The following is a 25,806-nucleotide window of genomic DNA, read 5'->3' on the forward strand; positions in this document are numbered from 1 at the left end:
AACATCCCCAGGGAGGGCAGGATTGAACAATAGTTTTTGTGTCAACTTTGCAGTTTTTACAGGTAGGTTTGAGAGGAGTGGGCAAAATTATTCCAGACTGAGTGTTTTAACTCCTTTCTATACTATAACATGCATTTTAGATTTACAGGAGACACTGTTTCTCATGGCAGCAATCAGAATTGTTTGGAGATACACCAAAGGGAGTAACTTCCTTGGCAAACAACCCGTGTATGAAAACATGGCATCTCAGTTAACTTACTGTGCAGGGCATCCAAGCCATACACTCAGGGAGAAAGGTCCTTATTTAGGAGAGGCTTGCAAAATCTTTACCTGATATCTGCCAAATATAACAATTCATGTTTGGTGTAACAAAATACCCCCCACCCCAAGAATTTTCTGTCACTAGTGCATATGGCTTGTTCTGCTTTGCAGTTTTTGTATTAATTCCCTTTTTTCCAAGTACTGAACTGCAGGAGGAAGCAGGCACTGAGAATAGGTTGAATTTCTTCGACATGCAGAGGAATTTAACATTGCAGAATGAAGATGTTCAAGTAAAGTCATGGGTTATGCACCTAGATGAAGTTCATAGTTTAATGGAACCTTTGACCTTCTATCCCAGATGTGTTTTTCTCACTGAATTTAATCACAGAATCATTAGGGTTGGATTGGACATTTGGAGATCATCTGGTCCAACCCCCCTGCCAAGGCAGTGTCACCTAGCAGTTTAATGGAACCTTTGACCTCCTATCCCAGATGTGTTTTTTGACTGAATTTAATCACAGAATCGTTAGGGTTGAACATCTGGAGATCATCTGGTCCAACCCCCCTGCCAAGGCAGTGTCACCTAGAGCAGGTGACACAAGAGCGCGTCCAGATAGGGTTGGAATGTCTCCAAGCAGAGAGACTCATGAACTCCCTGGGCAGCTGGTCAGTGCTCTGCCAACCTCAATACAAACAAATTCTTCCTGTTGAGGTGACACTTCTGGTTTTAGGCTACAGTCATTGCTCTTTTTCCAATGACAAAGCAATGAAATATCATAATGCATTAATCATGTTTTAACGTTTTTATTTTAGAAAGTGAACATATCCATTAAAAAAAAAGAAAATGCATGGAGTTAAAAAAAAAGTAAACATAAACTAACGACAAACAGCAATAACATAAAATAATTTGATCTAGTGAGACCCAACAATTATTAAATATACTTCCACCACAGAGAAGTTTTACTTCATTATATTACCAGTCTCTTGATTAGGTACACAAGACAACACTTTCCAGTAATTACCTAGTCGTTAGAAGATCAACTTCAGGAATCACTGAATAATAAAATACACTGTGGACAAATACTTTCATACCACCTGGGAGGCAACCTAATATACATATGTCAACAAGGTACATCTTCATGAGGTATTACAGTACATGGGAACCGTTCCCTTTACTTTCTAACAAGTAAACTCTCCTGTCAGCAGCTCTGCCAGCAAGTCAGCCACAGACTCTGTTGCCAGTTTCCAAACCCCAACAACTTCCTGCAGAGATTTTCTTTCTGCAACAGATCACACAAGTCAGGATGAATGAAGATGGGAGTAAAGAGAACAGATACTGTAAACAGGTAGGCTAAAAAGAAAAGGTGAGCACTAGAAGGATTCAAATCAGAATTTCAGCTTCTCAACAACATTTAATACCTCCCCCAGCTTAAGCTTTGCTGGGAGTGGTGAAGTGAAAGCATGAGGCAAACAGATACTGTAAACAGGTAGGCTGAAAAGAAAAGGTCATCCACTCTTCCAGATGAGCACTAGAAGGCTTCAAATCAGAAGTTTCAGCTTCTCAAGAACATTTATTACCTCCCCCAGCTTAAGCTTTGCTGGGAGTGGTGAAGTGAAAGCATGAGGCACGATAATTCCAGAAGTAAATTAAGTAATTTCCAAAAGAAGGAAGTAGTCTCATATTTAAACAAAGTACACTACAAAAATGTTAAGATGAGGCTGCTCCAGTGTAACCCATTTGTAAACAGGAGGGGAAATAGCAAATCAGGTTTGCCCATGAAATCTTCAGGCATACCTGTCCTAGATTTAAACCAAACAAAATCTCTTCCCAGCATTCTTGTGCTTTCATCTCCAAAGAAGTCTATCTCTTTGCTGCCAAAAAAAGGAGCTTTTACACATCTGGTCCACTACTGTCCTTTCCAGGAGAGCCAAAAAATAAATGCAAAGGTGCCTGACTCTAGGCTCTCAAGAGCTTTGCAGGACTTCCTTCTTGAAGGCTGCTATGAGATACAAACTGAGTTCAAAAATTATGAATTCTTCAGAGATAACACACCATTTAACTTGTTTGGAAAGGAACTAGGAAGAAAAAGCATATCTTTAGCAATATTCAGGTTCTATGCAAAGGAACTTACCTGCTTTTTCTTATTTGCTATACAATTGGTTTTTCACTGTCTTGTTTTTCTTCAGAATCTTCATCAGAACCTGAAAAGGAAGACAAGAATGCTGTAGATCAGTTGAAAGAAGTTAAAAGACATAGAAGTGTTAAGCTTTTTTTTTTTTGACAAATTAGTCTGAATGTCTTTAATTTCTTGGAACAGCATATCAGCTGCGTTTTGAAGCTCAAATTGTACAGAAACTGAATAAATTTACTCTTTCCAGGCTGATTTTCCACTTGCAACCCCCAGAATACACTTGGTTACAAAGTAATGTCTTTCATTTCTTGGAACAGCATATCAGCTGCATTTTGAAGCTCAAATTGTACAGAAACTGAATAAATTTACTCTTTCCAGGCTGATTTTCCACTTGCAACCCCCAGAATACACTTGGTTACAAAGTAACCAATGTCAAAGATGAAGGGTCACCCCATATAAAGCAGTGGCTCCAGGGCATGTCCCTGGACATGTGTAACTTTAAGAAAGACAAAAAGAGACAGATATGCTGCAAATTCCAACAGAGCTCATTTTATAGGTCACCTCCTAAACGCAAGGATTTATTTTAAAAAGTATTGCCACATCAGAGAGGTATATCATAGCAGAGAGGTTTATTCCCTGCTGCACAATCACAGGAGATAGTTTAAGTATTTGTCAATTCAATCTGTATGGCACTGTAACCAAAAATTGCTCTCTTAGAACAATCCATAGTTTGTCTTCTCAGAAAGAAATGCAGATTTTTGAAGAAAAATTTTAATTATGAGCTATTTTTACTCTACATTATCCAGAAATTCCACTTTGTGACTACCAGTGTCTGTTAGTTCAAATATATTAATCTGACTGTTTCTTTTCCATCTCATACCCATAAAGGGTGCTTAAAATATACTTGGCAGTCAGGGCAGACCTGCAGAAAGCACCCAAGCTGTTACTGAATCCTACTGGACAAGCTGAAAGTAATGGCACACCTACAGTCAATACATGCATGCTGGGACACCCCACCTCACTGCACAAGCAACACTGACAATTCCACTTTGTGACTACCAGTGTGTGTTAGTTCAAATACATTAATCTGTTTCTTTTGCATCTCATACCCATAAAGGGTGCTTAAAATATACTTGGCAGTCAGGGCAGACCTGCAGAAAGCACCCAAGCTGTTACTGAATCCTACTGGACAAGCTGAAAGTAATGGCACACCTACAGTCAATACATGCATGCTGGGACACCCCACCTCACTGCACAAGCAACACTGACCCAGCCACAATGTCTAGAAAAATATGCTAGCTTCACTTACACTTCCTCTCACACTGTGTATCCTGTTGTTAAAAAAAAACCAAACAACCACAAAACCCAGGCTGAACAGCTGAGTCCAGTACAATACTTCCATTATTCCTCAAAGCAGACCCATAGTTTTAGCTAAAATCCCTTTTCACTTTGAATCACTGGTTATACTCAACACTAATGCTCAGTGACCCCTAGATGGAGCTCGAAGTCATCCAGTAAACCAAGATGCTCAGCAGCGAGAAAGCAGAAACAGACATTAAAATGAAAAACATCACCAACATGTATAACTCTATACTGCAAGAGAGGCAAACTTACCTGTAGCAACTAGCAAATATTATTTTAATTATGTTGCATTATACAGCACAGCTTTGCAGAGAAGGTTTACATTTTAGGGGCAAAAGACAGGAGTTGGGGGTCCCCATGGCATTCTCAGGTAACTCAAATTGATTTGATCCATTAAGAAATTACTTTTCTCCTTGAAATGCTTGAGACACATTCTTGAATCTTGCAGTATTTATATTTAGTTTTGATTTAATCAACTCATATCTCAACTAGACAAAGCAAATGATATGCAGAGTTAAGATGTACTTAACATTACCCACTGATCTACCCAGACAGGTGAACCTTTTTATAGAGAGAAGGCTTTTTCTTTTTGCAGTGAGAAAAGAAAAGAAGCTCTGATTGAATATTCAGTTTGCCTTATAGCAGTTTCAGGTTGTTGTCTATCCTTAGACAGTATAAAGCTCCAAATTTAGACTGGATCAAATTGTGCATTGCTGCATAGATGGTATTGCTGGCAGGTAAGATACCACAAAGACTCAGAACATCTCAGGAAGGGACCCAAAAGGATCACTGATGGCAGAAGCAAACCATAACTGCCTCCTTTCAGTTGTGGTGCCATTTTATTTCAGACTTCCTTGGTTTTAGGCAGAACATGACTTAAAATACACTAATCACATGTATTTTAACTAATCTGCTAGACAGTAGCTAAACTGAATTACTGAACAAAAAAGAATCTTGCATTTTAGAATTATAAATACAGTTTTCATTTAAAAACAAAAATGTATTTTCCTCTTCCCCTCTTGAAGGGCATGAAATATGCAGGAGTGTAAAGTGAATATGAAAAATCTGTCACTAAGCCAATGTAACTACCTGCTACAGACTCAGGGGGAGAATAGAACTGCCCATCAGAGAGGACTCCAGGGTGAAGAAGAGCTGCTCGTTCTGAAGCATCCTGTGCTATCAAAAATCCTAAAAGAAAAAAAATAGCAGAAAATAATTTCTAAATGCTAACACATAAAATCATAAAGATCAAATACTGATGAAGAATCTTGAGGACTGATGTATTATATTAACACTCGTAACTAGTTACTTCTTTAAATAAATATCTTTTTTAAAAGCATCAACAATTAATTTAACACTTATGTTTTCTATTTAAATGCTGGCAGCTGAGATGACACACACTAGAAAAACAGAGATATTGCATGAATTAAGGAATTTTTCCTTCTACTATGTGTGATTACATGATTAGGTTGCCATCTGTAAATTCATCAATATTCACTGGCTAACTAAAACTTCCAAAATATAGTTTTAATGATCAGTGAGGTGCCATGCAAAACCAAATAAATTATTTTCTCTCTTTGCCACTACGACCCTTCACTAATGGCTTGCTTTTACCTATCTGTCTCAACATATTCAGTTTCTGCAACCTTCATTAACTATTTGCGTGTTTATGTATGGAATATTTTGTGACTATTCAATACGAAAAAACACAAAAATCTCCAAACTGGTTAGATTTCTTATCTTACTTAGATAACACTGTGATGCAGCTGTATTTCCTCATCCCCTTTTAAGATAAAAAAGTTACTCTAAGTTTCTTTTTCTCCAGGTAAACCCTACTGTTCTCATTCAACCAACTTCTTTCTCAGAACAGTGAAAAAGAAGAGGGAAGGGATCAAAATAGAAAGACTGCATTCAGAGCACACAAAAAAATGGAGGCATCCATGCCCACATACAGTTTTTTGATTTACCCAACAGATAAACATGCCTTTCCAACAGAGTTTCAGACTGTATTTCAGGTAATGATGCATGAATAACAGGTTGGCTGTATAATTATTCTTCTGCTATTGAAACTCACAAGCATGTGTAAGCCTTCTTTCCCTCACCACTCAAGCAGTATTCTCTTTCAACTGAAACAGTGGATTTCCTCCATTTAGTTGAATATATTGACTGTCAGATGACCTGGTGCCTCATCTCAGAGGTTGAAATTCGTACTTGTTCTGGTCTCATTCTGCCTGGCATGAAACAGACTCTCCACAACACTTCTTTGCTTTCCCCTTTCCACTTCAAAAGAAGAGTTAGTGACATTGAATTAGTTATTGTGTCTACTCTTCCTAAAAGAGGAGCCAGACACTTTATGCATTATCCAGAAAATAAAGTTTTACAAGCCCAACTTAGTTAAATTTTCATACCTCAGGCATACAAAATTAAACACATTCCCAAGTGCCTGACAAACTGCTCATCTGGCCCTTCTGACCTTTAAATTTGCCTCCCTAAATTAATTAACACCTCACTTCTTTGAAGGCATATGTTCCCCTCTCCCAAAGAGGAAAACATCATGCCATTTGATTTAATTTTTTCCACAGCTCTTCAGATTTTGAGAAGCTGAAAGAAGCATTCTTCTGCCAGTTAACATGGGATCAAGTGTTGCCAACTGCAGTGATTGAAGGGAAATAACACAAGCTTACTATTTTCTTCTTCAGCTTCTTGTGGTAACACTTTAAAGTCCAGGAACCAAGTTTCAATCCAGGCAAGTATGAATGATATGATGGGCAGCACATAGCCAAAAGCACCCTGTGAGAACAGCTAGAAAGAAAGAAAATATTACAAAAATTACTCTAAAGAATCTTGCTTTTAAGAAAACAAAGTAAAACAAACATTTGATTAGAATATATACCTGTGAAATAATTACTTTTGCTAATAAAAAGGCACTGGTCACTGCTGTTGTAAACTGAAAGAGACAGAAGAGACAAACTAATGAATGAATTTAGCTTGTTTCTGCAATTATCTACTAGTTGCAACTTTAAATATTTACTGACAACAGCAAGATCACATAGATTAATAAAATGTAACAAGCATGATACCATTAACTTAAAGTGTTATTAAAATAACCTTATAAAAGATAACTTTTAATACAAAAATACCTCCAAATACCTCCAAACATTGATTTCAACATAGCATTTTGTAGAATCTAAACTGCCTAAGTTATGTAAATTGTGATCTTACTGTATAATGAAGATAGTGTAGATTATTCATCAGGTCCCTTAAAAAAACCCCAACTATTTGTGTATTTGGGAAAAAAGCAAACAGCAGTTGTTCCAAATGCTTTTCAATACCTTCCAAATCAAAATATCCATTTGAAACAACAAAACTTTTCTGTGGGAATAAATTGTAATAAATATTTTAATTCATGAAGTGGTATTTTGAAAAATTAATTTTTTTGAAGACTTGATACTCCCTATATATTTTAAAAAGTCAGCATGCTGGATAAAATATCTTAAAAACCCCCAAAATCTGAAAAAGCAGTGAACAGGTACTGTTAACATAAGCAAGGCCTCTCTATCTTCTAGTGCATTTGGGTCCAGCAATCCTTTAAAAAACAACAGAACCAACTTCTGTCAGTCATGGGTAGGATGTTAGCAGTTGTTCCAAATGCTTTTCAATACCTTCCAAATCAAAATATCCATTTGAAACAACAAAACTTTTCTGTGGGAATAAATTGTAATAAATATTTTAATTCATGAAGTGGTATTTTGAAAAATTAATTTTTTTGAAGACTTGATACTCCCTATATATTTTAAAAAGTCAGCTAATACCTTCCTATTCAAATAAAAATATCCATTTGAAACAACAAAACTTCTCTGTGGGAATAAATTGTAATAAATATTTTAATTCATGAAGTGGTATTTTGAAAAATTAATTTTTTTGAAGACTTGATACTCCCTATATATTTTAAAAAGTCAGCATGCTGGATAAAATATCTTAAAAACCCCCAAAATCTGAAAAAGCAGTGAACAGGTACTGTTAACATAAGCAAGGCCTCTCTATCTTCTAGTGCATTTGGGTCCAGCAATCCTTTAAAAAACAACAGAACCAACTTCTGTCAGTCATGGGTAGGATGTTAGATTCAAGGCTTTGGCAAAACCTTCATTGAAGCTTTATGTATCTAATTACTTGCTACCATGATGGGTTCACTCTCACCACCTCACAAACAAAGGCGTCAAAATTTTTTTTAAGACTTGATACTCTCTATATATTTTAAAAAGTCAGCATGATGGATAAAATATCTTAAAAAACCCCAAAATCTGAAAAAGCAGTGAACAAGTACGGTTAACATAAGCAAGGCCTCTATATCTTCTAGTGCATTTGGGTCCAGCAATCCTTTAAAAAACAACAGAACCAACTTCTGTCAGTCATGGGTAGGATGTTAAGATTCAAGGCTTTGGTAAAACCTTCAGTGAAGCTTTATGTATCTAATTACTAGCTACCATGATGGGTTTGCTCTCACCACCTCACAAACAAAGGCGTCAAGTTGGAGGATTAAGAAATACTCTAAAGCTACACAACTAAGAGCAAGAAGAGGCATGCATTTAAATATAAGCACAATCAGAGCAGTGGCTGCCACTATGTATGTGTTTGTGCCATGCTAGTAACACAATCTGTAAAAATCATGGCATGTAGTCTCAGAGCACTAAGCAAACTGCATGCTACTCACTTGAAGAAAGTTACACATGAACATGTTCTACATGCACCTACCACAGTGTAAGGAAAAAAAAAAAGTCTGATTTACAAAGCAGTAAGCCAGCAATACACCTATTGTACTACAACCTATAGTACTGACTGGTGGAAGCATGACTTTTTCACCAGATTTTGCATTCTTTGTCATCCACACCATACAGCTGCATTAAATATATTGGCTCCAATCCACTGTGGTTGCCTACAGTTCTTCAGAACTTCCTTTTTAAGAAGGGATGCATAGTCAACCTTTTGTATTGGAGCATGAAGCAATACAGGCGCTAGTGTTCAACAGGTGGCACCTAAAACTTTTTAAAATAAGAATGTGTGACTTAATGGACACCTGGATCTCTGGCACAATAATGCCAATTCTTGTTTTTGAAGAAGGTTCACTATTACAAATGCAAATATATTCCCAACATTGATTAACAAGTCTCAGAGGTAACAAGCAGTTATGACTAGCCATCCATACTGGATTAAAAACAAACCTTCAATTTGTATTAACATGATACCTAATAAGAATGACACACACTGTGCTATTAAATTCTTGCCTTTAGGCTGAAAATCTTCCAGAAAGCAAGTTTTTAATTTGTTACTGTACAACAAATGTTTATATATACACCATCAAGATGATTCTTAACATACAAGTGTTAAACGGCATCTAAAATTTTATCTGCTTGACCCATTCTAGGAAAAACTCCATTATGCTTGGCCACTACTCACAGCTATTGCCCACCAATGGCGCAGTCTGCACATTGCATATGCAAGTATTAACACCTTAAACCGAAAGACTGCCAGTAGCTATAGAGAGAGGAAAAAATATTGGTTGGTTAATTCAGAACACAGAAGAACCACAATAGTCTCAATTCACTGAAAATACTAACTACTTACAAAGAAACTTAGGATAGTCTAAGTTCTGTTACCAAAAACCAAATTTGAATGTGTCCTTATAAAACAGAAATAGAAGGTAATTTCCCATTTGTAAAGCAAGTGGCAATGTCCACCTGCCTAGACAGGCTCAAATATGCAAGCATGTGCCATTCCACTAATAAGTTAGAAACATAAGAAAGATATATAAAGTGTCTTCATGATCACTTTACCTGACTGGAATCTAAACAGTTATGTTAATCCAGATTAACAGCTGGATGCAGTTAATCCAGCAAATACCTTGCATATCACTGTGCATCTCACTGATCTTAGCAGTGTGTGCTACTATACTTCTTGTATTTCGTGAAATATTAACATTGCAACAATCAATTATTCTTTATGTAGCTGCCCACAATAGCAAGTCATTCTATTTGGCAGTAGAGAAAGGAAAGTTATGGTATTTGCAGGCCAGAAAATTAAATCAATAGCAGACAGACAAGATCTTTGAATCAGGGACCCCAAGCTTAAATTTCCCTACTTTTTGACAGTAGATTTTCAATTCTGAATACAACTTTTAAAACAAGTTGGAGATGAAGTGTGAAACAAATGCTTAAAACTGAAGAGAAATCAAACACAGCCATGGCCAGGGATATGATACCTTTGAATCAGGGACCCCGAGCTTAAATTTCCCTGTTTATTTTTTGACAGTAGATTTTCGATTCTGAATACATCTTTTAAAACAAGTTGGAGATGAAGTGTGAAATAAATGCTTAAAACTGAAGAGAAAACAAACACAGCCATGGCCAGGGGTCTGATAAACCCATTTAATCTTATGCAAATGTGTAGTAGAAACAGAAGAAATCCTGTAAAAACCCACAAACAATTTTGCAAAATTTAAAGTTTTAGTCCCTTCCCAGGGAATAAAAGTCTATTATTTTGCATTACACGTTCTTAACCCTTGGTTCACCTACAGGATGAAGTAATTTCCAGAGCATCAATATTTACAGATAACATTTTTTTGCCTTCTGCAGCATAGTATATCATGGAGACCCTGCCAGCAAAACAATGTAGAGGGAGAAGGAGCATAGTTTGCTAGCTTATAAAATTTTTGAATTCAGTATGTAAGTTCATTTGACACAGCAAATGTCCAATGCAGAAGTAAGGATGGGTTTTTACACCAGTTTCAAGGAGAGATTCTGGATATGGTCATCAGTATAAAATGACTAATACCAAACAAAGTCATCTCTGCAAGGCAAAGAAGATCTGGTAGAATTAACAGTCTGGCCCTTCAGAAGAACTGTAAAGAAAAAGTTTTTACTTGGGCTGTGCAGTGCAAAATGCATTGCAGCTAAAGAGCTACAGCTTTGCTTAAAGAAAGAAATTTCCGAATGCAATTGAGTTCCTCTTATGTGCCTTTTTTACTGTTTGAGTTAAAACACAGAACTCTGAAAAACCTGCCCTGTGCAGGCCACCAGGCCTGGGCACAAATCTCTCTTCATTACAGCCACCTTATGCCCAATGAAGGACAACAACATCGGTTTAAGCAAAATTATTTTAGAGTGGAGGGCTATGGGTCTTGCCCTCTTAATGAATTACCTTATGTCACATTATTTTTTGCAGGTTTCCATCTGCTTTTCCACACACCCCAAAGCTAAAGATGCAAATAGATCGGCCCTAAGCATTTCTATCCACAGGCTCCACGAGCCTGCTGCCAGAGCAGGATTGGGCAACCTCTAGATGGGTGACACTTGGCCCTTCTGGCTTAAATTATCAAGAAAAGGTCAACCCTTTCACAAGACTCAAATTAGGAAACATCTGTGGAAGGAAGAATGGGAAAACTATACTTTTGCTGCTTCTTTTTTTAAGAACACTTACAAATATATCAAAATATGAAGAAGAGTAGTCATAATGTAGGACTTCTTTCTCTAAGGTAGTCTCAATGCCTCCTTTTACCTACAAAGGAACGACAACACACACAGCTTCAGAAAACAAAATACACACAAATATGGAGAGTAAAACTAGTAATTCCCTGCTGATATACAAAAAGATCATTAAACTAAATACAGAAGAGCTGTCTGCCAAGAACACGGTCAAGACTACTGTTGTTTTCTGTTTTTCAAGATTACCTAGACTTTTCAAAGTGAAAACATTTAAGATTATGATCTGGCCTAGGAAAGCAACATTTCAGGCTGTTCCAAAATAAAAGCAAACAAGTTACTGAGGGAGGAATAAATGATTAAATGTTAAGGACAGTTACACAAACTCACAAAATGTTTCACCTCTTATAAGGAGCATCAAAACAGCTGATCAAAAAGCCAACCATAACCCAGTTCTAGTTAGTCACATGTTAGCAAATAGGAAACAGAACAGAAACTGAATTCATACTTCAGATCTCTTCCTTTCCAGCCTTCACACAATTTGTTAAGAGAGCTGAGCCAAAAGATCCACAGTAAAAAAAAGCAGAAGCTGCAACTATTGGAATAATCTCACAGAAATAACTAACATTCAAGTTTAATTCTTCCATCTGCTGACAAGATTCAAAATTACATCTTCCTTAGCCACCATGTTTCTTTCCAGTGGAAGGATTCTACTGTTCAAACTGGCCTTGTAAGAAAATAAGGTGTATTGGCTCAGAGAATGCGAAGGAGTATCTATCTTAGTTGAAAAGGAAAAACCTCAGTGTCCATCTCCTACTGTTTTTAATATGAAATTCTGTAGTCAAGCACTACATGAAATAGTTATGTGGAACAACACCAACAGAAGGCTTTAATATTGAGTTCGACTACTGTCATCTTTTTAAGGAAAGGAGTTACCAAAGCACACCAACAACATATGCTCACTATTTCAAAATAATGCAGTCTGCACACTTCCACACTTTTCCAACTACACTGCTGGACAGTGTTTTCCTGAGACTAGTCACTCCAACTCTGAATTTCTTCCATTTCTTCTCCTCTCCCTCCCCTCTATGGCTACCTAACAAATAGCCATTTTCAAAATGCAGTTTTCTCTTTGTTGCTCTACTGCATGAAGTGTGATTATCTGTTTCCAGCACAAATAAGGAAGATCAACTTCCCCCACTCCAAGCTGTTCACCACTATGTGGCTGTGTGAGCACTATGTTAAAATAAGGATAAACAGAGAACCTTGGAAGCCTTGATTTTTGCTCAAAATTTCATGGAGCTACTCCCCGAAGCATTTAACAATAAGCCACACTACACCTAAGGAAACTGGATAACAGCAACAAAGTGAAAACAATGTTTACAGGAAGTCTCACAGCAATTTTGACCATTACTTATGCACCAATAACATACAGTCCTAACACAATGCTATTTGACTTCTCAGCAAACAAACCAATTTTGACCATTAATGCACCAATAACATACAGTCCTAACACAATGCTATTTGACTTCTCAGCAAACAAAGCAATTCCAAGAAAAACAGAAAAAAAAAACCCTAAGCACATGTCAGGTCCCAGATATCAAATTTTAGCTTCTAATATCATTAACTTCTCTGACAAAAACCTGGTTTTTATTCTTGCTGACATGTGGCAGTATAGGACACCAGTTCATAATATGTGGTCCTGAAAATACAGCTTTTTACAAAGAAAACTTCTGTGATCTTGAGGTCCCTTGATACTGTCGCATTCAAAATGAAACACCATGATATCATGAGTTGGTAGCATTTTCTATTCAGTCTTTAATATTCTGAGAGCACTCACGAAAATCTGTACTCTGAAACCTTAACAAGATATATAAACCCACTCTGTTCCTCTTAGTCGTACAAGCTGTTGAGAAACTGGCCTAAAAAAAGAACTGCATCAGAACACTACGCTACAAGCATCTTTCCACCTAGAGTGAAAACAGAGTCTAGTCTCAAAATTACATTATTTAGGCAAGCAAAATCTGCTCCCTCAAATTAAATCAGAACAAGTATTTTTCACTTTATGAATGAACTATTGAACAGTCAGCTCCTGAAGCTTCATAATGTAAATTAATAACCAAGGCTATTCATCTAGTAAAGAAATGCTGATAAAAATATTTACTCCAGATCTTTCTTTCTAGAAAAGGGATTGCTCCCTAGTGTGTCCTTTTTTAAATGCAAACTAGATTACAGCTTAAAGCCCAGCTCAATAACTAGGATGCTACTTACGAAATAACAACAAATGAGCTATCCTGTTGCTTTCTGGAAATGTTAGAACAGCCTCATTTTCCAGATTACAAGTGCTGGAGTTAAAAGATGGCAACTGTGAGAGTTTATGTTGCTTAAATGCACGCTGCCATCCATAATGTACCACAGACCAAGTTTACATCAAAGAAAACACAACAAAAGAAAAGTTTTAGCCATTAGAAATCTTTTCAGGGACTAACACCTCAGTGAAATATCATTGGCTTGAAGTTACTCAGAAGGCAGAGTCTTGAATCTGGTTAAAATTCACACTTGCTAAATTCAAAGATGTACAGTAACATTTTTGGTTTTGATGCTGGAAGACTACACTGGATTTCCAATTTTTTTTTTCAGCATGGTTCACAGACTACAGGAACATCTAAAAGTTTCATAATAAGAAGATAAACACATATCTTAACAAATAAAAGTAAATGCAGCTGAGTACTGTGTTCATGGAAGCCTAAATAAGCTGCTTAAATAGATACAAATAACATAACTTTGGATAGAAAGGAGCAACTTATTAACCATCTCTGAAGTGAATAAAACCTTAATATACTGTCTAAGGGTAGGTACTGAAAGGACAACTCACATTTAATTCTATTATCCACAGTAAGGTTATGAATAAGAGATCAAATGTAACAAACAAACAGAAAGTCCTTCTGACATCTGATATGCCTTTCTTCTCCCTGCCTTCATATGACTCAATCCTGGCCATCAGCTGCGTTGGGTTGATGGAGGGGACATCCCGCAAGGAAGGGCAAGATTCCACACTGCTACTGTGAGCATTTTCTGCATCAGCTGGGACCCGAATCATCCTGTGTTTGCTTAGAGTGGTCTTCTCCCAGATTCACCATCACTAGAAGGCTGATCCATACAGGAAGGATTTCTAAACAAACAAACAAAACCAAATCATATTAGTCAACAAACACCCATAATTCCAAGATGTATTTTCATCTTACAGTGTCAGTTCTCTTTTTGCTAAACTGATGACTAAGAGAATTAGGTAAGTAGGCCCTAGAAATTGTTTCTAATACAGTATCAAGCGCCTCTTCAGCTCTCAGAGGATTTGTGAAGCAAGAGAATTAATGTTCAATTAGGCCGTATGAAATAAGAGAGCACTGTCTATATTTAAAGGGTCATTTCTCCATGCTGTTAGAATGAGATCATTGAATAGAATGAATAAAATACATGATGCTATGCATCCTTTAACATTTTCAATACTGACTTAAATGCTCTCAATAAATACAAAGATAACTTAAAGGAATTTCCACATACAATTCCTTAAAAATAGCAGTGTGTGTTAGTAGCACATCTAGAGCTGACACAAACAAAAGATGAAAAGTCCATTAAAATCCCTGAATAGTGTAGTAATCATTCTATAAAGCATATACACTGCTGTTTGCTCTGTAAATTCAGCTGCTATAACAACTTACATTTCCAGATAGTTTCTCCATTAAAAAAGTGTGTGTAATGAGTGCTTAAAGGTAACAGAATTACCCTAAGTCTCTTCTGACTACAAGGCTTTCCAAAGAATTTTCAGGCTGAATTTCCTACAAAACTAGAGCAGTTTGATGCACAATTCACTTAAATCCTCCATGAGAACATTTGTCCAATTAAGACTTCTAGAAAGGGCGGACCCAGAAGGTCACAAAAGTTTCATGGAAACACACAGAAAATTTAATTTTATGCAAAATGCTCAGATGATTAAGCTATACATCCTGCAGTACAAACCACATCAGACAAGATTTTGTAACACTGGGGGAATAGCTTTTTGAAATTCAAGAACAAAACTTTGCCTCCTCCTGGGTGGATTATCTTTCAGTAAATGGCAAGAGATAGAGAAATTCTTCCCACTCCTGTCTTTCAACAGCATTTCAACTCCAAAGCTGCAAGAACACAGTCGGTCAAAGCTCAACAGGGCATCTGTAACACACCACTAAGCAAACACAAGGGAGGATACAAGGACACAGATAAAGGTGGTGTGGGGAGCTGCCAGAGCACACACATCACAGCTGAGGAAGACAAAGGCCAGCCAGGGAGGGTCAAGGTCTAGGTCAAGTCACACAGAACCGCCTTTAGGGAATTCAAAGCACCGGGCAAGGGTGGACAAGCACAATGCACCTTTGTATCTTCCTCCTTTGTTTCCACAGCAGCTGCCTGAAACATGGCTGGCAAAGGGCTGTAGAGGAGGGAGACATAAGTGGTGTGTGTTTGGTCAGGTGCCTTGAGCACTGCAGTGAACTTTGGGCACCTGAACCCAAGGGTGTGAGCAGAATCACGGCACTCCAGTGCTGTAAACAGCTTTGTACTGAAAACCCTCACACTAACATGCTCTGCTATGTAACAGCAGCCCACAGGAAAATGTTTGGGATGAGATCTAAACCTCACATCAGGCCATCAATGGTTATATTTCAAAATAAAAAGAAAATAAAAAGATAAGTAACACCTGAACCTCCAAAACCAATTCCATCTATATTTGCGAAAATATTTCTTTTATTTTGATGTGGCACTCAGTGCCAATTATATAGGAAGTTGTTACTTCCAGTCTGGATTATTGCTAGATACAGCACAGGATGGCAATGCAATTAGTACAGCCAGAGTGAAGTGTTTCAGAATGTGCTAGTGCAGCATCCAATTGCCTTGTGAGGCCCTCTGGAAAGAGAAAAGCATGGTTTTCAAATGCATTGCCAGTTTGTTTTCAAGCAGGACTCAAAACATCAGATTCAGCTTATAAATCCCATGTACTCTGAAATCCTCACTACTGCCAGACATTTTGCCTCAAAGCCCTCTAGACAGGGGATACTCACAGAAAGGGAATTTGTCCCTAGTCTTGCTCTGCCTGCTGACGCAGCAGATCCACGCCTGGACACATGGCAGGGCCTCTCTCACCACACTAAGCTGGCATCAAAATGTTGTGATTCTTTAACTGAACAGACATAGCTTGGCAGCTTTTTGCACTCATTGCAACAGCTCTGCAAATTGATTAATCACCAAGTATGCGCTAAAGACTGTTTCCCATAGTTTCTCTCATTAATTGAAATAAAAAGTTCCTTTGTACCTGAATGACATTACCAGTCTATGGTTGTGTTTGAGGATCCTAGGACGAGGGAAGAGATGACAATCTTGACTCCATGTTTCAGAAGGTTGATTTATTATATTTTCAGGAAGGATGTGTGGTCAAAACAAACACATCCTATGAAGAAGTGATGTTTAGAGACCAGCATGTTCATTTTCTGCAGATCCTGGGAGCAAGACACTCATCAGGAAGATAAGCAGCCCATAATTCAGAATATTCCAAGAAAATCTATGGGCAAACTTGCCTGGAGAGGTGAAGATCATAGCAACTGTGTTGGATAAAAATCGTGCCATTAACTCCTCGCCACAAGAGACATGTGAGTGAGACAGAAATCTCTTGTTCTCACAGAGTCCCATCAGCAAATGGCTGTCCACAAGATGTAGGGGATTTGCAATGTTCTGTAGCTGTCTGATTTTCCTTTGCCAGACTTCCAGTGATGGTTTTCAAGCTAAACTGGATATTGCATTAACCTGCTCCTGACTACACCTGCACATTGTAATAATGCTTGTGAACATCTGTTCTGAAAGAGTCAGAAAATAAAATCCTGTTTCCAGTATATCTCCTGTGTTACATGTTTTTGAAAGTGTTTTCAAAGCTAAAAAATCCCTGGCGCTTCAGGCAAATAACAGTCTGGTTGCTATTTGACTCATCATGAGTGCAGAATAGAATATTCAGTTGAAAGGGACAGATAACAGTCACATTAACCATCTGCCTGAGCACTTCAGGGCTGACCAAAAGTTTAAGTACGGCATTAGGGGCAATGCCCAAATGCCTCTTAAACACTGTCTGGCTTGGAGGATCAACCCCTTCTCAAAGAAAACTCTTCCATGGTTCAACAACACTCTTGGTAAAGAAATGTTTCCTCCTGTCAAGTCTGAACCTCCCTGATGGATGCAGCTTTCAGCCATTCCCCATGCCCTGCTACTGGGTTCCACTGAGAAGAGATCAGCAACTTCTCTCTCCACTTCACCACCTCAGAAAGCTGCAAAGAACCATGTGGTCACCCCTCAGCCTCCTCTCTCCAAACTAGATTAACCCTGTGTCTTCACCTGCTTCTCACAGGACACTACTCCTAGCTCTTCAACCCATTTTAATGTCCTCCTTTTGCACACATTTAAGGACCTTCACATCCCTTTTAAATTCTGGGGCCCAGAAATGCACAAAGTACTCAAAATGAAGTTGCAGCAGTGCTAAATAGAGTGGGATGATCACTCCTTTTGACCAGCTGGTTGTGCTCTATTTGAAAGTTTGCTACTGCTGACTTTGAGCCTGCTTTCTGTCAGCCAGCACCCCCAGATAATTTCTCTGGTGCTGCTCCCCAACCACTCTTGGAATTTGTACTTGTGGAGGGTATGTTCTATCCCAGGTGCAGTCTGGCATTTGTTCCTGTTCAGTTTCATGCTGCTGATGATTATTCAGCACTCCAATCCATCCACATCCCTCTGCAAGGCCTCCTGTCCCTTAAGAGTGTCAACAGCAACTCCCACTTTAGCATCATCAGAAAACTGCTGACAGTGCACTTGACTCCAGATCACTGATAAAAACTTTGAACAGAACTGGCCTTGGGAGCAAGCCCTGAGGAACAGCACTGGTGACATCTCCAGCCAGGTGTAGCCCCACTCTCTACAACCCTTTGAGCCCTGTCCTTCAGCCAGCTCTTTCAGCAAGCATCTACCTGTTCACTTCACAGTCAGACTTGTCCAGAAGGATGCTGGGAGGCACAGCATCAAACACCTTAATGAAACCCAGGAAAACTATATTCACCACCCTTCCTTCATCTACTAGGCAGGTGAAATGACAGAATCTACAAGCTTACTGAAGAGTAAAAACATTTAAGAGGGAAATAAAACTTCTGAAATAGGAATCCATATTAGTATATTTGTGATATGCATTCCTCTTATGTCCCCTGATTTCAAAAAATGTAAGATTTTAATGAGGCTTTTTTGTTTTCTTCATAACTGCATATATTCACTGAACTACCAGTAAAATACTTAGCTAAGTAGGTTTCTATGCTAACCTATTCAACGTCATAGACAACAGCAGCATATTTTTGGAAAGAAAGCCTCCAAAGTTTGTATCTATTTAAATTAAAGGTGTGTTTTGCCCTTTTTTTAAACACTTAATCATTATGTCTGAACTCAAGCTTCCAAACAGAGAATTAAATTCTCAAACTTTCTAGTGAAATACAGATTTTATACTAATTAATGGGTTTAACTAGTATAATAACTGAAAAGTAAAGGAATCAAATTTATCAAGCTTGGGACTGCAGTCCTTCCTTGCCCTCAAAATCTACTAAAGACTTCAGCAATACATGGTGAGAGTTTGCCCATGATTTCAAGCTACATTTACAATTAACATCATTATTTTCATTCATATTGACAGAAGCAGATGGTACACACTGCATGTGTCAATTTTACACATATCTTAGAGATGCAACATCAGAATGCTGCTTCTATTTTCTACCGTTATTCTACCCCTATTTTTCCAGTTTATTGTCCTTGGTTTTTTTTTTTTTCCTATATTACTGCAGCATATTATTCTACCCCTATTTTTCCAGTTCATTGTCCTTGGTTAATTTTTTTTTTTACTATAATACTGCAGCATACCTGAGCAACAGCACTATACATTTTTCTTTCAAAAGGAAAAAAAAAACAACCACACAGCAGAATTTAACCGAGAAGGGATAAAAGATGTGATTAAAAATAATTAAAAAAAGGATTATTCAAAGGCTATCAGCAGCTCAGCAAAATCAAAACTTAAAGTGCCACATGGCAGCAATTTGGAAAACGCAATGCTAATTTATGTTAAAATATTGGAGAAGTCACGTTTGCATAAAGTAACTAGGCACACAATGTAACAGTGTGTCACAAATGCTGTTGAAACATAAGAACACCTAGAATACTTATATGTGTCTGGGCAACACTAAATACAGCCCAAACATTCCCACCATAAACAGCTTTTCTGTGAATGTTCAAAAAATGATCTGAAAATATTTCTTCTTTCCAATGAGTGAAATAGGATGACATGGCCAATATAGCAGCCAAGATGCTCAAGTACTGTGAAAACTACAGGGTAGTATTCTACTGAAAAGCTGACACCGAAAGAGCAGCAATTTTCACTTAGTAACAAAAAAAAAAACCCAAAAAAAAAACCCCCAAAAAACCCCCCCAAAAATTTCTACTGAAAAGCTGACACCAAAAGAGCAGCATTTTTCACTTAGTAACAAAAAAAAAAAACCAAAAAAACCCAAAAAATCCCAACAAAACAAAAAAGCATTTCCTTGCTGAAAACTTTCCTCACAGGGAGACAAATAAAACATACCAGTTCTTTACCAAAGGACTGAAATGTTTTCTGATCAAAGGGCTGACATTGCTGCTTACATTACCTGCTATTCTGTAGGAGCACACTACAAGGCACAGACAAACTCAAAATTTCTCACAAGAATAGAGCTTAATACAGTAATTGGTATTGTAACACTAACATTCAAATATTTAAATTATACTTAAAGACAGTTTCAGACAATTTTAACATACCTAAAAGAAAATGGCCTCAAACCATTGTTTGCTCTGGCACCATTATGAAGCTCAACTTCATTCTTTATGTAGGCATAGACACAAATTGCTCTAGCCAACACTATGAACAGAATATACAATTATCTGTAAAGACTTCATATGGGAAGTCAAATAAACTTCTGGTATGAAGCTGTATTAACCTGCAGGAGTATGAGCAGAATACTCCCAGTGTGTTTTCTGACAGTATCAGCACACACCCTGATTAAGAGCCAGCACAGATAAAACCAATACCTATGAAGCAATGCACAGACTATAAATCAGGGGGAGGAAAAAATCCCCAAGAGCTGGAGATTGTCTCCAAAGTCTACCTGGGCATATTTTCTACAGTTTTCTACTATAAATGAATGAAACCCACTCTGCTGACATATGCTGTCCCTCTTCTGTTTATATAACTGCAAGAACTAATTTTCCTGAAATCCGGATTTTCCTTGCAGCGGATACATTACCAGTGACCTCCTGATAGCCACTGCTCGTGTTCCTGAAGAGCACTTAAATCCCTTCCAAGCTGCACTCCTTCTGTCTCTACCTGTAACACACCATTGCCTCAGAAATATTTTAATGTTTCAATGCCTTTAAAAAGACCACTTAAAGCACTGTTCTGTTCAAAACAAATGTTCCTTAGTGAACACGAAGAGATTAAAAAAAAAAAACCAAAACATAACACCAAAAACAAAACACCACCAATAAAAAAAAACCCAAACCTGGGCCAGACACTTTGACTAAAGTCAGACTGAAAAATTCAAACTGATGCACACCCACAAAATTCCCCGAACATAAGCAGAAGATACTGTAGAGTGCTTTGGCAATACTCTAGCTTTTCAATTAGGCAACGCAGCAGGAATTACAAGTTACAAATATGTAACACATTTAAAGACTGGGAAGGTTTCCCACTGGAGGAGCAGGGCAAGATTTACCAGCATACAGGAGAGGGCTCCTTACAAAGAGTTTGCCTTTATCTGAGTGTTCAGAACTCGAGTAGCTCTGCTTTACCCTGAAATAGCAGCTCTTACCATAGGTAACTTGTCTCTGTAAAAACAAAAACAAAACAACAAACCACCAATTTCCTTGAGAAAAATGTTTCCCCAAGTTCCTATGCTCCAATGGTGACCTAGCAAATTTAACAGGGCAATTGTAGTGAATAATATTCTTCTCAGACCATTGATATAAGGTGAAAAAGAGAAAAAAAAAAAAAAAAAGAAGAAATAAATTTTTAGGTTAGTAGAGCATCTGAGGAAAGAGCAGTGTCACCTTTCTCAATCCCAAGAGTGAAACTCCTAGATTCAGAAAGTCTTACTAGAGCATCTGAGGAAACAGCAGTGTCACCTTTCTCAATCCCAAGAGTGAAACTCCTAGATTCAGAAAGTCAAATTAAAGTGCTCCAACCTTGGACTAGTTTTCCCTGCAGCAGAAGAATCCCTGTTACTGAGCCATGTCCTGCAAAACACTATTGTCCTTATCCAAACACTTCATTTTTTATTCTACAAGAGCTGAGAAAAATGGCAGCATAAACAGCCTGTAAATTTGGCATCATCATTGTTCTTTTCTTCCCTTTCATCTCCATAGCCTCTTTCCCTCTGGACTCCTTCTCAGCAGCATATCCCAGACTTTTACTTTTAAAATGAGCTCAAACCAGAATTAATAGCCCATACAGGGCTCAAACCCTGGCATTATTAGAACTGTGCTCTAAGCAACTGAGATAATATGCAACTACATCCTACTTTAAGAAAATACTAAAAACTAACAAAAAGGATGCACCGTAACATGTTCCAAAGGTCTCCCTCAGATCTCAGCTGCACTGAAAATACTTAAGCATTGCAAACTACAAAACTGAATCCTGTGAACGCTGTCACTGTTAGGTCCTTAGAACACAAAGAGAGAAAGTATCCCAGGTATTGAACTGGTACCATATCATCCCATTTACAACCTATACATTCCAACTGACAGTATTCACCTCATTGAATCAGCAAATGCTATGGATTGGAATGGACCTTGAAGATCATCCAGTTCCAACTCTTAATTAATTATCACACCAAAACTGTAGATTTCTTAAAAATAACATAACCCTTTATTTTGGGCTGGACTAATCTTGCCAAAGATCTGAAACTACATCAGGATTTTAAGGTTTAATACAGTCAGCTCCCCACAGCTGTATGAACACGTGTATACAGTATTTTTGTATGCTGTAGGTACACATACACATTCCAGTCACAAGAAGTATCTGCATGCAATAAAAAGTATAAAGAAAAGGGGGAAAAAGCTAATTATTTCTTGCAAGAGCAGGGAGGGAGAGGTGGGCATAAAGAGGAACTGATACAAAAATAAGGGAAAGACAGTTAAAAAACCTCCAACAAATCTGATACTAACTTTCCTTCACATCTGTTATGTGCTCTCCAAAGCTCATTTTGTAGCCTACCCAACACCAGCTCACAGAAATGAAGACTTCAGGGCAAACTTTCTCCATTAAACACTAGACAGGCAATAAGGACTAAATATCCATTCAGTTTCTCAGAGTTAACTGCGGGCCAAAGAAACCATTTAGATATCAAAAGCACATCTATTTTATCACATCTGCATTTCTCTAAGTACAAAACACAATTTTTTAAAGATGCCAAACACCTCACTGATTGCCTCAAACAACAAGCATGGCACTGGTTTAGAACACTGACTACTCCTACATGTTTGTTTGGTTTTTTCTCAAATCAACAACAAAAATATGCCTCAAGGCTGCTAGCCAGATACTACTTGGACAAGAAAAGCTATTCTTTTGCTAGCACAGAATTGTGGGACTGTTCCTGAAATAGCTCAGGCATTTTATGTATTAGTGAGAAACACTCAGGATTCTGTCACTCCCTCAAGAACTATTCCACAAAATGGTGCGAAAGTTTATTCCAGGCAAACAATCCCTGAAAATTCTTAAGAGCTCTTAAAAAACCAGCACTTCAAGAAACTGACATACATTTCAGAATGGGATAAACTTTTGTAAGATTTTTTCACTCTTAAGTCCTCTTTTCAGCTCTTGAAGGTGCTTCAAAACCAAAGAAAGTTTCAGGTTTTACATCTTAGCTCTACTTTTCTTCTTAAAGGACATTGTAAGGAAACAATTATCTAGTCCCAGCAACAATAAATTCTAGCAAAGACCTACATCTGAACCTTAAGGAGAAAATACTTTTTTTAACACACCTCCATATAATTTATCTAATTTTTCTGTCAGTGCAAGATGGAAATTAACTCCTGATGTCTGAAGTGATGCTATTTTAGGCTGTTAACTGAGCAGGTGAACTTAATATGCAGAGCATAACGTCATTAGAAGATATTCAGTTGGTTCTAAGACTACTTTTTTCAACTTTTCATTTTTAATTCTACTCCTAGCTGAATTTAAGACAGCAAGGCAGAGAGGTAATGTACAAGTTGTCTTTTAACACAGTTGCTAACGATTCCAAATTAAGAACAGATGTTTAGCACATACAGTTAAATTAGAGAATGTTTAACAAGCAACAAATCTGTGATCCTTCAAAATTACTCATCTGAGTTGCTGGATGCTGCTGCCTAACCATGAGAAATCACAGTCCCTGCTGTGATTTTGATCACAAGAGTGATTTACCATTATCATGTCATCAATACCTTCTGTAAAATCACTGGAAATATTGTTTGTGTTGACTTAATTCACTGAGTGAAATCCAGTAGTCGTGCTTACTAGAAACTAGGTTTGGCCCTAGTTTGGCCCTATACATTTTAATAACTGTATGCTTAGCTAGGATGCTCTGACAAAGTTTAAAATGGTAAAGTCTAAATACATTCTTTCTCACGACTGAAGGCCTAGAACAATTTTGCTAGACTAATTTTGAAAAACTCATGGCTAAACACTTGAGAATTTATGAAAATTAGACCACTTTGCATCAAGACAACCACACTCAAACCCAAATGCACCAAAACAAACGCCTAATCCATCTGAACTGAGTTTAGTATTTCATCAATTCCAGCGTTGTTCAAAGGTTATAAGTATCTTTCTCAATACACCAAGTCTACAGAAAGCAACATTCATCCTGAAAAAATCTAACACATGAATAACAAAAAAATACTTAAAATTATGGATTTGTGCCACAATAAGAGGATCACTGGCGCATTTTATACAAAGTAACTGGCCCTGAACACCATTGACAAACAAACAAACAAAACCCAAATCATTCTGCATCTGGCCTACTTAAAACTGCAAAGCTGATGAAAAACATCTACTAAAAATAGTAGCGCCACTACGGACTTATAAATAGAAATGAGTCTTCTCACAATGTTGAATTCACTAAGAATACCACAAAACAATACGATTCCCAGCACAAAATGACAACTTTCATAGCAATTAATATTCAACACAATATATTATAATATGCAGATGCTATATAAACCAAGATGACAAATTTGCACAGTAAAAAGTATTGACAACGTTGTGCAAAAACACAGTGATGGTCTTATGCCTTTAAGCACACTAACACAATTTAAAAGCAAACAAACAACCTCTTCAGACCAGTTTAGTATTTGTGGTGAATATTTTGCAGGTTGAAGTCGACCACTGTGCCTACTGACACCTGACCACAGTGCACAGGGAACTGCTGAGCGCTGGCGCTCCATCAATGAGTAACACGAACTGCTGCCGGAGAGCGAAGGCTGCGGCTTTAACCAGCTCTCTCTGCAGACGCTCCAGCGTCACCCTCAACACGGATTAAAAACGCTGCACTTCAGCACTGTATGACCCACTTTAAATTCGGGTGCTGAACGCAGGCGCTGCCTCTCCGAAGCTGCCTAAATTCAGCCCGACGCCAAAATTAACCCTTAGCACAACATTTCCCCGGGGGGTCGCAGGGCCCGGCTCGCCCACAGCGTTACCAGCAGGACAGACAGGTCGCCGTACCTCCGTGAGGATGGAATTGCTGGGCTGGAATCGCAGGGAGGGAGGAAAAGCCAACCTGCTCCAGGTCCGCGAGCAGGAGAGGCGCTGGGCGTGCGGGAGAGGCGGCCCTGCCCGCAGAGCATCCCCCGAGCGCCGCACGCACCCCCTTCCCGGACAGGGATCCCCTTCCCGGACAGGGATCCCCTTCCCAGAAACCGACCCCCGCCCTGCTCAGCCCGCCTCCCGGCACGTGATCGCCTTCCTCCTCCTTCCTCTTCCTCTCCCTGCCCCCCCTCCCGCCCCAGCAGGGCAGCCAGCTGCTGCCGAGGGGGACAAACCCGCGCCCTCCCCGGAGAAAGCGGCGGCTCCGGCACCGGAGGAAGTGGGCAAAGGGAGAGAAGGGAAAGGAAGGAAGGAAGCGGCAGGGGCGGGCCCGGCCCGGCCTCCCGCTCCCTCACGGAGCGCGGCGTGCGGCGGCACCGCCACACGGTGCGAGGGCTCGGGCAGCGGGCGGCAATGGGGGCAGAGCCCCGGCGGAGGCCCGTAGATAAGGCGTCGTCTTTCCCGCGGCCCCTCTGCCAGCAACACGCCCCGTATCCCTCCCGGCCTATTCCCCGCCGCGTTCCCCTGGCCCCCCGCTCCGGGTGAGGGGGCAGCGAGCTCACCCGGCGCGCCGCTCCGGCCCGCAGAGACGGCCCCGCCGCACCGGGGCAGAGCCCCGGCGGAGGCAGCGGGAGCGGCCCGTAGATAAGGCGTCGTC

The 25,806-nt window shown here is 38.8% G+C and overlaps 1 protein-coding gene across 3 annotated transcripts; it reads right to left on the bottom strand.

Annotated features, from left to right (window-relative positions):
* Positions 1-1,049: 1,049 nt before the first annotated feature.
* STARD3NL (STARD3 N-terminal like) lies at positions 1,050-25,767 on the bottom strand. Of its 3 annotated transcripts, none has more exons than XM_039715124.1 (9): positions 25,712-25,767; positions 14,106-14,402; positions 11,229-11,306; positions 9,210-9,287; positions 6,649-6,702; positions 6,440-6,557; positions 4,845-4,943; positions 2,394-2,463; positions 1,050-1,541 (listed from the first exon to the last, which is right to left on the bottom strand). In XM_039715124.1, exons 2-8 carry the CDS (start codon positions 14,328-14,330, stop codon positions 2,411-2,413), a joined length of 705 nt encoding a protein of 234 aa, XP_039571058.1. In that variant the 5' UTR covers positions 14,331-14,402; positions 25,712-25,767; the 3' UTR covers positions 1,050-1,541; positions 2,394-2,410. The 3 variants fall into 3 exon arrangements, with proteins under 3 accessions (XP_039571058.1, XP_039571059.1, XP_039571060.1); XM_039715125.1 differs by lacking the exon at positions 25,712-25,767 and adding an exon at positions 25,068-25,285; XM_039715126.1 differs by lacking the exon at positions 9,210-9,287.
* Between the last annotated feature and the right edge of the window lie 39 nt (positions 25,768-25,806).

This window comes from Passer montanus, unplaced genomic scaffold (genome assembly GCF_014805655.1).
Source record: "Passer montanus isolate IOZ18808 unplaced genomic scaffold, ASM1480565v1 scaffold32, whole genome shotgun sequence".
Lineage (NCBI taxonomy): Eukaryota > Metazoa > Chordata > Aves > Passeriformes > Passeridae > Passer > Passer montanus.